Source organism: Dryobates pubescens, chromosome 18 (assembly GCF_014839835.1).
Source record: "Dryobates pubescens isolate bDryPub1 chromosome 18, bDryPub1.pri, whole genome shotgun sequence".
NCBI lineage: Eukaryota > Metazoa > Chordata > Aves > Piciformes > Picidae > Dryobates > Dryobates pubescens.
This window is the reverse complement of record NC_071629.1, coordinates 18,395,843-18,407,130: the sequence shown is the minus strand read 5'-3', so window position 1 is coordinate 18,407,130 and position 11,288 is coordinate 18,395,843. Positions and strand designations below refer to the sequence as shown.

Genomic DNA, 11,288 nt, shown 5'->3' with positions numbered 1-11,288 from the left:
CTGTGCAGGGAATTCTGTTACACCATACTCCGTGTTTTAACCACATTGTCAGTGTAGCTGTGAGCAGGGATGGAGGGAACTGCCCTTAGAACATGCCCACATCCCTGTGGGTGATGACGCTATGGCTGGCACTCACCACACTGGCAGTGAGCAGAGCTCAACCTTTGCTCCCTCCTCTGTACATACAGCCAGGCAGGCTTATCCATCCAGGCTTTTCCTTAGAAAGCACCAGCTGTGGCAGTGTGTGCTCCTTTGGTGGCACCGAGAGGGTTTTGCCCAGTGACATCCATGGGGTTTCACAGCTTCGTGACAGCAGTCAGCTCCTTGAGATGAAAGCTGGACCTTGGGCTCTGTGTGAGCACTGGGGCCATGATCAGGGGAAAGATGTGTGGGGGTTGCTCAGGGATTTTGGCCAGTAGCCCTCACCAGTGCTGCAGGCAGTGTCCTGCTCAGGGTGGCTGCAATGTCAGGGACTTAACTATTTTTCTCCTGCCTTTTCCCATTTGTTGGTCCTAGGACTAGGGACAACTGATAGCGCTTGGGGTCCTTAGCACCTCCATTTCCTCCAGCTTTGACCACTCAGTTTTCCAGGGGCTTTTAGTGCTTGCTCCTGCCTCTGCCTTGCCTGCACGCTGCCATGCTGCACATCACTCCTGAGGGGACTGGGGGCACCCCTGAGCTGTCACTAATAACTACTGAACACATTAGAGCACGGTGGAGCAGAGAGCTGGGACGTGCTGAACAACTACCAGTGGCATCAGGGATCAAATTAGGGACCTCTGCACGTTCCCAGCGAGGCAAGCACCGGCAGTCTCAGCACCTGAGTTATGGATGCTGGTGACGAGGCAGCCAAGCAATTAGATCACTTCTCAGACCCATTAAGCATCACAGACTGAGACTAAACGACTTTCCATTTTCTTTGCAATCGTTCAGACAAGACGTTTATTGTTTGCTCTCTCTGCTCAGCGTGGCGGCGATGCACTTGAGCAGGGCCTCCCCCAGCCCCGCGGGAGCTGCGTAGGATGCGGCGGGCCGCGGATGCTCAGCCAAGGCGCTGGGCTCCGCGGGCCTGCGCGCTCACGGTCAAGCAGGCAGCGCAGCGGCTCCCTCGGGACGCATCCCGATGGGTGCCGGCGTGGCAGGCAGGCACGGGGCGGCACCCGAGCGCTGGGTGCGGTGGGGGCTACACCCTGCCCAGCATTCGCGCTATCCACCAGTTGCAGGGCATGATGATCCGGCAGATGACCCTCCCGCCCTGGTAGCAGTAGGGGTAGGGGTAGTAGCCAAGGAGGGGCTCGCAGACCCGCCGGCAGTAGCGGTTGGCGCGGCGGCACTGGGCACAGCAGTAGCCTCGCTCATCCCACAAGGGGTGGAACTCCAGCCCGTTCTCTGACTGGTGGGAAGAAGCATCGTCAGCACAGCAAGGGGGATGAGTGGCTGAGGCACCCCAAGAACATGGCTAAGACAACCCGGGAGCATGGAGGAGGCACCACAGAAGCATGACAGGACACCCCAGGAGGAAAAGTGTAAAAAGAGCACCTTAGGGAAGCATAAGTAGAGCACCTTAGGAACATGACTAATGTTCCCCAGGAGCGTAGGACATAGGAGCATAATCAGGACACCCCAGAAGCACTGCCAGGACACTCAGAGACTGCAGCCAGGACACCCCAGGGTTCGCCACACTTACATAGTCATTGACAGGCAGGTCCTCCTCAGTGAGCTGCCGTGCTTGACGCTTGGGCCCTGGCTGTGTATCCTTCTCCATCTCATGTTCACTCTGGCCATCCAACCAGCTCTGGTTGCCTATGAGCAGCTCAAGGTCTTCTTCTGCTCCTTCAGGGCTGGCCAGCTCAGGAGCTACAGAAGAAGCCCAAATGTTGCTGTCAACAACCAGGGAGCAGGGGGATGAATGCATCAGCAGATAGTAATGTCTCTACCCAAATTTGGTGCCAAGGTACAAGAAAAGCCCCTCAGCAAACCAGTTGTACTCCATTGCCTCCTGCTCTTACCAAGCTTGGGAGATAGGCTGTAGGAGATGATGTAGTGGGAGTAGAGGGTAGAGAAGACACAGCCCATCCCCTCCCTGTGCTCAGGGGTCTTGGGTGCCCATGAGTGGTGTTGGCATCCCCTGCATGGGTCTGGGAGTGGGTGGAAACATGTCTGCTGCTGGGGGAAAATTTGTAGAGCCCCAGCAAAGTGAGATGATTTGAGGCAGATTAGACCCAGCTACAGCACTCATGGCTTAGGGGACACCCACCGTAATGATGACCTTTTCCTTTGCTGAAGCTCAGCTGCTAATGGGAGCGGGGGGGGGTAAGACCTAACAGTGGGGCTGAGGAAGCAAAAAGGGGACAGGAGCCTCCCACTGTGCTGGGGATCTTTGGTGTCCACTTGCTCTCAGAACCATCAATAGCTGTGAGCTGCGTGGTACCTGTGGGGGACAGGATGCACCTGGGTGGTTGCAGAGCAAAGAGTTTTCTTGGCAAGGGTTTTTAAAGCTGCTCGTTGGACAGAAGTGGGTTAGAGACAGCAGGTAATTACGCTGGCGGATCTGAGAGGCCACAACCTCTGCGAGGGCTGTGTAGTGAGCAGCTGGAGGTGGCAACCCCGCCGTGTGATTTAGATGCAGATGTCTGCTCAGGCTCTGATCTTCATGCAGTGATGAGAATTTAGGCGTCCCAGTTTCCAGCAGTGCTGACTTCTTTGCAGGTACAAAGGTTTGGGTTTGGATTCTCGCCCTTCTCTCCCCCCTTGTTATGAGGAGGGTGGCTGCTCTGTGAAGTGCAGGGTGGTGTGGGCCTGGCAGAGACAAGCACTTCACAGGGAGGAACTTCAGCCCTTGCTATTACGTTGACCATGTGCTCTCACAGTCGTAGCCAACATTGTGTTCTTTTCTGGTATATACAAAGGGGCTGTGGAACCAGTTTCCCACCACGGTAAAGCAGGGTGCAGAAGGGACACAAATGTGTGGCAGGGCTGCTCCTGCTGAGGGGCCTCACAAGCACTTTGGGGAAGAGATGGTTTCTCCTACCTGCTATTGGTGTTGGATGGATCCAGTAGATGGTCATGTTTCTGCAGATGTCAAAAATTTTGGAGCTCTTCAGGAACTCCTTGTTCTGAATGGGCTTTTCCCCAGGCACCCAGACCACAGACTGCTCAAAGTAAGTGGTTGTGATTTCTTCTCCCTGGAAGAAGAGTGAGATTTCACCTCGGCGTGGTGAGACACCCTCACCCCACCACTGGCTGCTTCTCCTCCCTTTGGCTTACCCAGAGTCATCTCTCCCCTCCCAGGTAGCAGCTGGACTTCATCTGCCTTGGCTCATGGTGCTCATAGGGAGCACATGCAATACCTCATCGGTCTTCATGCGGGCCTTGCCTTTCCTGTCTGCTTTCAGTCAACACCTCCCCACTCACTCCTCCCTCTATTCATCATGCTTTGAGAACCTTCTCCTGTGCAGTCCCCACCATCTGGAAGAGCCTTCTGGAGTGCCCCAGCTCATTTAAAACCCAAGATTAAAACATCTCCTCTCTGTTAAGCTCTTACTACACAAATTCTCTCTCCTTCTGCTACTGATTTTGTGATGGAACACTTTAATTTATTCCTCACAGAAATTCTTTGCACGGCCATATTCTGTAATTTATACCACATGTCTCTGCTGTTGCATTAGTCCATGGGGTGTTTTGGCAGGCCTTAGGGTGGGAGATATATAAAGATTATTGGATGGGTCTGCGCTGAGCTATCTGCCAAGGCAACATTGTCTATGTTGGTGGTGGTAGCCCATAGAGTGAGCTGGCAAATGGTATCCTTCTCTCCAGAAGGTGTCTGGAGTTGCATTTCTCTTTTAGAGCGTTTTTCTTATGGCTCTGGGAAGTCTTAGGAAAGAGCCAACGAAACCTGAACCAGTCTGAGGTGTTTTTGTGGGGTAGGGGAGGTGCTGCCTGAAGGACCTGGCAGCGTGCAGGCTCTGGGAAGAGATGACTAGAGCTTAAATCTACATTTATCTCACTGGGTTTTACATTCCAGCTCTCTACCTGGGGCAATGTTCTACTAAAGCCTGGGAAGTCATATCCCTTTTACGACAGTAGCCAAAAAGATCTATTAGCTTCTTAGGGAGTAATCAAAGAATCGGTGTCTGGGAATTTGGGTCATGATTCAGGGAAATGTTTCTGCCCACGCTTCATTTCAAACATGTGTCCTGCTGACATTCTATCTGCAATGGCTTCCTTGGAGGGGACTCTGTCTGCTTACACTCTTTGTCTTGCATACAGGGAAGCAGGAGCAGTCTGCTGCGGGGCTGTGCCAGCACTGGGGGCTTAGGGATGGGGATAGGGGACAGAGGACAGCTGCTTTTAAGGGGCTGAGCCATCACCCAGGTTACTGTTTCAGAGAGCGGGTGAAATGTGGGTTCAAACTCTTTTTCTGCACGGCATGCAAAATGTGAGAGTCCTTGCAGCAGGATGTGGTGGGCAGAAGTTAAATGAGTGTAAGAAGCAATCAGGAACATTGATGGGAGGAAGGTCCAGGCAGGTCACGGAGGTGGCTCTAGCCTGGTGCTTCTCACCTCACCAAGCACTTTCTCAAATCGCATTTCTTAAGCACAGCTGATCTTTTAAATTCATTATTTCTGCCTCATTCTGCTCGAGAACATGAGGCTCAGTTCTTGGAGAAAACAGTTTGATTGACTTTTTTGTGCCTGCTAATCCTGAGCTGCCTTACGACCTTTTGACTACAACAGGATTATTGTTCTTGATCTCCCATATTGTGCTGAGAGGTTTTTGTCTGTGGGCTGTCTAATCCCGTCTCTTTCCATTTGTTTTTGGAAACAATCCTCTGAAATAAGATCATTTTATGAAGCGATCACAACTCATTATTTGTTGAGAAGAGGAGGCTGAGAGAAGGGGAGGCTGAGGGATGACCCCATTGCTCTCTCCAGCTGCATAAAAGGAGTTGTAGTGAGGTGGGGGTCAGTCTGCTCTCCCTAGAATGAGAGGAAATGGCCTGGAATTGTGCCAGGGGAGGTTTAAGTTGGAGAGTAGGAAAAATTTCTTTACTGAAAGAGTGGTCAGGCACTGGAACAGGCTGCCCAGGGAGGTGGTAGAATCCCCATTCCTGGAGGTGTTCAAGAAGTGTGTAGACGTGGGACTTTGGGACATGGTTTAGTGGGCATGGTGGTGTTGGGTCAACATTTGGACTCAATCATCTTAGAGTCTTTTCCGACAGAAACAGTTCTATGATATTATGATTTCTATATTGCAGCATCTCTGGGAAGGACAGAGCATATGGGAAGGACAGAGCATATAGGAAGGTGGTTGGGAGGGTAGCCCAGGGAGAGGAGTGAGTTTTACTTGGGGCAGAGGGATATCCAATTTTATTCACCTACCTCAAGCTCGGGGATCTTGGCCTCTGTTGTCTCAGGTAAGACTTTAGTCTGCGTTTTGATGAAACATTTTTGAAGTCCCACAAAGAAGATGCCAGTTATCCCCTACAGCATCAGAAGAGACACCACAAAAAACAATCAGAGCAAAGCAGGAGGGCAAATAACCCCCTCGTAAGCAGGGCTGAGTCATATTTTTCCTGTGGATGTGTTTGTGCAAACTGTGTTCAGCCGCAGTGCTAAGATGTACTAACAGGTTCTCCTCAGGGATATTGCATTTTATGGTTTGGGAGAATTGGGCTTTTTACAAATATTTGAAGGCAGAGTAGTCATAAAATTTTACTTTGCTCCCCTTCTCCTAACAACTATCACAAGCTCCAGTTATCATAAATAACAGTATGCAGAATAGCATCTGACCGTTATGGTTATATGAACATTCAGCCCCCAGTTCCTGCTAGGCTATTAGCTGAAAATTTTGCCATATGTCACTGCACAGGGTATTTCCCTACAAATTTTAATTAGGTTTCAGAGAGAGCCTACAACATTGTCATGAGGTTTTAATGCTCTCCAGACAGACAAATGTACTGGGCTCAGATAGATTTATAATGATTGCATTCCTTTGCAAGGGTAAATCCAATAACTGGGTCTTGCTTTTAAGATGTATTTCACTGGAAGTGAACCACACCACTATTAAATACCGGTGGAAGTTTATGTAGATGCACATCTCCTTTCCTTTGAGCCCATCCCCAGAGAGTCTGCATCTGGGCATTTGTCTCCCTGGCACAGAAGCATATCTTTCTGGGACTTGCTCCAGCAAGCCCTCAGTGCCCCAAGGGATCCCTCTGCTCTTGCTGCAAGACTGCAGGCAGGGTCCCAGGACAAACCCTGCTGCACTCACGTTTTTGAAGTCATGGATCTCCAGGATTTCCTCACTGCCATTCCCACTCCTGAAGGTCTCTGTCTGGGCCAGTGGGTCAATTTCCATCATGATCTTCTTCTTCTCTCCGTGGCTGAAGAATGTGTGTTCCATGTCATAAACCTGTGAAGGCCCAAACCACACAGGGTTTGGCTCAGACTTCACCTGATTTTGCACACCAGCTGATGAGGGGTGCATGATCACAGATGCTGGGTACTCTGCCATGGGGCTGGCTGCTCCCTTGTGTCCCAGCTCAGGGTCAGAGTCAGGACAATCATCTGGATAGCACAAAGGCAGGCAGCTCCTAGGCACCAGGGCTGGGAAGAAGGGATGGGGCCAGGCTGTGGGGGCACATGTGCATCAGGCTTAAGAGAAGATGCTCATCCTACACTTGCATTAGGAACTTTGCCTACACATTCTGTGGCACAAGTCTGTTTATATCCCAGGCTGGACTGAAGTCCTGAGCCCAAAGGACCTCACTTTCCCTTCTTCCTGGCTTACTCGCTCCATCACTGTGTCCCCACCTTTCTTGCTCCATTCTTGCCTCCCTAGCTCACTTTCCCTGTCACTGTGGCCTTGGCTTGCTTGCTCAATCATGTCCTGCCCCAGCACGCTTGCTCCTTCTCTGCACTTTCTGTTTTTCCTGGAAAGGTAGAGGTAAAAGCCTCCTCTCCTGGAGGAGATCAGGGATTGCCTGCAGATTAATGGTCTGCACAAGGGCTGCTGAAGAGCTTTTGGGTGCAGCAGCCAGCTTCCTAGTGGCACTCATCCCTGTGGGGAGCTGGGGAGCAGCCCTCCTGGCAGGTGCTTGTGGTCCTCAGCCAGCCCAGCAGCCCCTCAGTCTCTGGGTGCCTGACCCTTACAGGATGAGTAGTGGCAGAAACTATTTGAAGCACAAAATTATTCTGCTGGTGCAGTGAGAGCTGGTGAGCCTTGGGGAGCCTTACTTCCCAAATCAAATGGTGTCACACAGGAGCAAAGCACTTGTACAAAACCCCTCAAGCCCACAGGGCAGTGGGGAATGATGGAGGTGTGGGGATGGGAAAGCCCTGTTCATCCCCAGGCACAGCTGTGGATCTGAGGAAGGGTTGATCATCCTGGCTCTGCAGCAGTTCCCCTGCTTTGCCTGCAGTCCCATCCTAACCCCCTGTCCTGGTTTGGTTGGTACAGAATCCTAGACCAGCCATGGTTTGCAGACCATCAGTAATTTGGAGTCAACCAGGAGCTTAAGCTGGGAGGGACAAATTCAAGGGGAGCTGCCCCAGGTTTGCTATAGGTGTAACACAAACCATAAACTTCATGCTACTGCTTTTCCTTCTGCTGCTACTCCTCTTCCTTCTCCTACAACTCCTCTTCCTCCTCCTCCTGCTGCTTCTCTTCTTTCTCCTGATTGCCCCCATTCCTGAAGGGGCTCACTTACCATTCTGCTCCCAAAAACTGCCATGCACTGAGTAAAACTTTATCTACTTAACATTAGTATTAACATTGGTTTTCCTGTTCCATCAAATCTGTTCTCATTTCAGCCTACCAGTCCTCTCTCCTTTTCCTGATCACCCTTCCCAGCTGGGGAGAGTTCATCAGATGACAAAGCCACTGGTATAGTTTAACTCCAGTTATGAGCTAAACAGAGACAGTTCCTTTCACAGTCCCCTCATTCTTGTAGACCCCTCCCCATGAGGGGATTCAAAGCCTCTTAGGAATATTTTTAGCATCATAGAAACACAGAATGGTGACCTCTGGAGATTATCTAGTCAAACTACACTGGGAATACAGGTTCACCTAGATCAGGTTGCACAGGAACGTGTCCAGGCAGGGTTTGAATGTCTGCAGAGAGAAGCAGACTCCACAATCTCTTTGGGCAGCCTGGTCCAGGGTTCCAACAGCCTCAAAGTAAAGAAGTTTCTCCCTCATTTTGCAACCTCTGGAGGAAGCCTGGGTGCAGAGCAGGCTGTGCAGGCTGTGACTGCCGAGTACCTTTAACCCTGCTTAAAAGTTAGGAGAGCAACATGCACCTTGGCAGCCACGAGCATCTCCTGTTAGTCAGCAGGAGTCTTTTATAAAGATATATAGCTGTCAGTGGATTTTATGGTACTGTAAAAACAGTCTGAAGCCTAAAATGGCTGGAAGGCCGCTGGTTTTGACTGACAACATGCGCACAGCGCCATAAATCACTTCTAGAAGGGTAGGATCCCGGGTGGCACCTTACCTTTGAGTGCCTCTCCATTTACAAAGAATTACTTTTTCCAGTGCAGTGGCCAGCCAACCCATCTGGGCTTTGTCGGCTCCGTGCTGCTCAGAGAGCTGTGAGATGCTTTATAGGGCTAACAATGACACTTGCTTGTGAGCTGTTGAAATATGTCCCCCTGCGAGGCCACACCAAGCCCCCTCATTAGCTGACTCATCTCCTTTGCTCGCCGTTGTGCCAGCTGGGGCAGATGCTGCTGTGCAGAGGGCAGTGTCCTGTCCAAGGCCATCCCTTCGAGGAGCAAGTGTTCTTTAAAGAGGTTGGGGTTTTTTTCCACTCTCCTGTTGTGTGAAGGGAGCTTGAAGGGTTTGTTGCTCTTGAAAGAGTTTCATTCCCCTTGGTTTATAATTTTTGACAGTTAGGAGCTTTCAGCCTTCCCATCCTCTTTTTGCTGGAGGACACATGGGCCAGCTGGAGAAGCCCCTGCCCCATGGCCACAGAGGACATGGCAATGCTGGATGCTGCAATCATCAGTGCGCAGCTCCACTGCAGAAACATCTGCTTTCCTGCAGCCTCACACTTCACTTGTCCACCCATGAGGTGTTGTGAAGGGCTTTCAGAGACCCCACTGAACCCCATCCTTCTTTAGTGCCCACAGGTGACGATGCTGAGGGATGGTGCCCTGAGTAGTCTCTCTGAGGCTGCAGCAATGGCTGTGTGCTGCTGGCTTGGAGAAAACTTCCCTCAGGGGTTAACATTTTCTTTCCCCCATAGCTGGCTCACACTCTGTTTTTCGAGGAACAGTAGAGACTTTGTAACCTTCTCAATAGGAGCCTGGAGGCACATATGGCTTTTATTGGCTTTTCTTTTATTTTGAGGGCTATTCATTTCTATTTGCTGATAAGAAGACAAAGTTTCCAGCAAGCAGGGTGCTTCCTCTGCCCAGCAAGAGGGATGCCTGGCCAGGTTGGCATGGCTCTAACATGGGGCAGGGAGTTGGCAAAACCCATCGGTGCTGAGGTACAAAGTTGGACCTCCTGGATGTGTATAAAAACCTAAAGGGGAGGGTGAGGAGCACCAGGCAGGCTCATGGCTTTAAGGTTAAGTAATTTGCTTGGGATATGGAATTAAATAATAGAAGTGTTTGGGCAGAACTGCCAAGATGCTGGGCAGCAGCGGGCAGAGACACACGGGAGATACGCAGCCACCACCAGCACGTTCTGCGCTTACAGCGGCGTCCGCCTGGGAGCTGGGAAGGAACGAGCCCAATCCAGTTAGCAGGAGCTCCTCCAAAGCTAATCTGCCTCACCGTCCCTCACATTGCAGACACATTAAAGTAAGAAATATAATCCGTGACAATCAATCACCGCTGCGTCCTGGCTTTCTCTCCTCTTTATGCGGTGGCATAATGACTTTTCCACCAGTTTCTGGCAAGATAATTGAAACGAAATGGAAAATATTTTCTTACTTGTCATAAAATTTGCTGCTGGCGAAAGAAGAGTAACTTTAACTCTTCGTGGCGTGGCTCCCATCCCCTGTAATTGTCAGCTAAGGAAAGAATGTGGTGACAGAGGAAGAAAAAAAAAAACCCAACCCAACAGCAAACCAGCAGCAGCAGCTCACCTAAAGTAAAAGCTACTTATGAATAATACAAAGCTTTTTAAAAGTCCCATGAATGCTTGTGGTCTAAGAAAATGCAGTTTGCAAAGTCTCCTGGGTCTCGGGGTGTAGCTAAAAGTCTCAGTAAGTTGGAGGGGGGACAGTTCTGTCTGGGGAACCACGCTCAGAGATGCCGGACGACAGAGTTTGTACTTACTTTTCTGGGTGTTGAGTTCCAGAGATACTTGACACTGAAAAATATCAGAATAAGGGAAAGGAGCAGCACACCGAAGAGCAGCCCGCAGATCTGGTACCTGGTGCAGGTCTTCCTTCGTGTCTTGGATGCTTCTGCCTAATTAATGACAAACAGTGTTGGGCAGAGGGCTGCTGGTGACTCGAGGAGGGGCAAGCACACACGCACGTCGGACAGAGGTCGTGCTGACAAGGTGGCACAGCAAACCATGAACTTACGTCCAGAAAGCGGCAGTCCTCCGGGCTCTCCCGTGCCGTCCCTCCCATGGTCTCCTCCTTGTGTGGGGATGTGAGCCTACTCCGAGGTGGAGTTACAGGCTCTTGGCTGCACATGTGGCCGGGAAGGCTGGGCCACCGCCGCCCCCGTGACGGTGGCAGACAGCTTTCCCCCACGGCTGCCGGGCCCCGGGCGCTCCCGCAGTGCTTGTTGCTAGCAGGATGCAAGCGATTCTCATGCCTTTGGAGACGAGCCCGCCTGCAGTTCTGCTGCGCCCTGTCCGTCGACCGTCTCCAGGGTCCCAGCTCTTCGTCTTTGCTCCTGCCCTCTGATTCTGCCTGTGCACTGACGGCTCGAGGCTCAAGGGCTCCTGGGTTCTCCTGGAGGTGCTTCCAATGCTGCTCCTGGGGGGCTGCTTGCCTCTGCTCAGGAGTTCATGGGAGCTTCTGCAGCTGGGAGCTGCCAGTGTGGTGGTGGGAGACATGGCATGGCAGGGAAGGGCAGGTGTGTGTGTGCACGGGTGTGCATACACCTGTGTGTGTGTCCGTGTGTGTGTGCACATTGGCATGAGGGGGTGTACAAGGCTGTGTCTGCACATGGACGTGTGTGCATGCACGCATGTGTGCATGTCTGTGTGCATGTGTGTATGGACTCACTGCTAGCCCTCTGCAATGTGGAGTGAAGCTCAACCTCTTCCCCATGCAGGGCTCTGGCATCCTGCAGCTGCTTTTGTGCAGAGCCTTG

At 51.4% G+C, this 11,288-nt stretch overlaps 1 protein-coding gene across 1 annotated transcript; it reads right to left on the bottom strand.

Moving 5' to 3' along the window:
• Positions 1 to 928: 928 nt before the first annotated feature.
• TNMD (tenomodulin) lies at positions 929 to 10,749 on the bottom strand. The gene is made up of 7 exons (XM_054169607.1): positions 10,547 to 10,749; positions 10,293 to 10,427; positions 6,274 to 6,414; positions 5,382 to 5,483; positions 3,032 to 3,185; positions 1,688 to 1,857; positions 929 to 1,393 (listed from the first exon to the last, which is right to left on the bottom strand). Exons 1-7 carry the CDS (start codon positions 10,658 to 10,660, stop codon positions 1,184 to 1,186), a joined length of 1,026 nt encoding a protein of 341 aa, XP_054025582.1. The 5' UTR covers positions 10,661 to 10,749; the 3' UTR covers positions 929 to 1,183.
• Between the last annotated feature and the right edge of the window lie 539 nt (positions 10,750 to 11,288).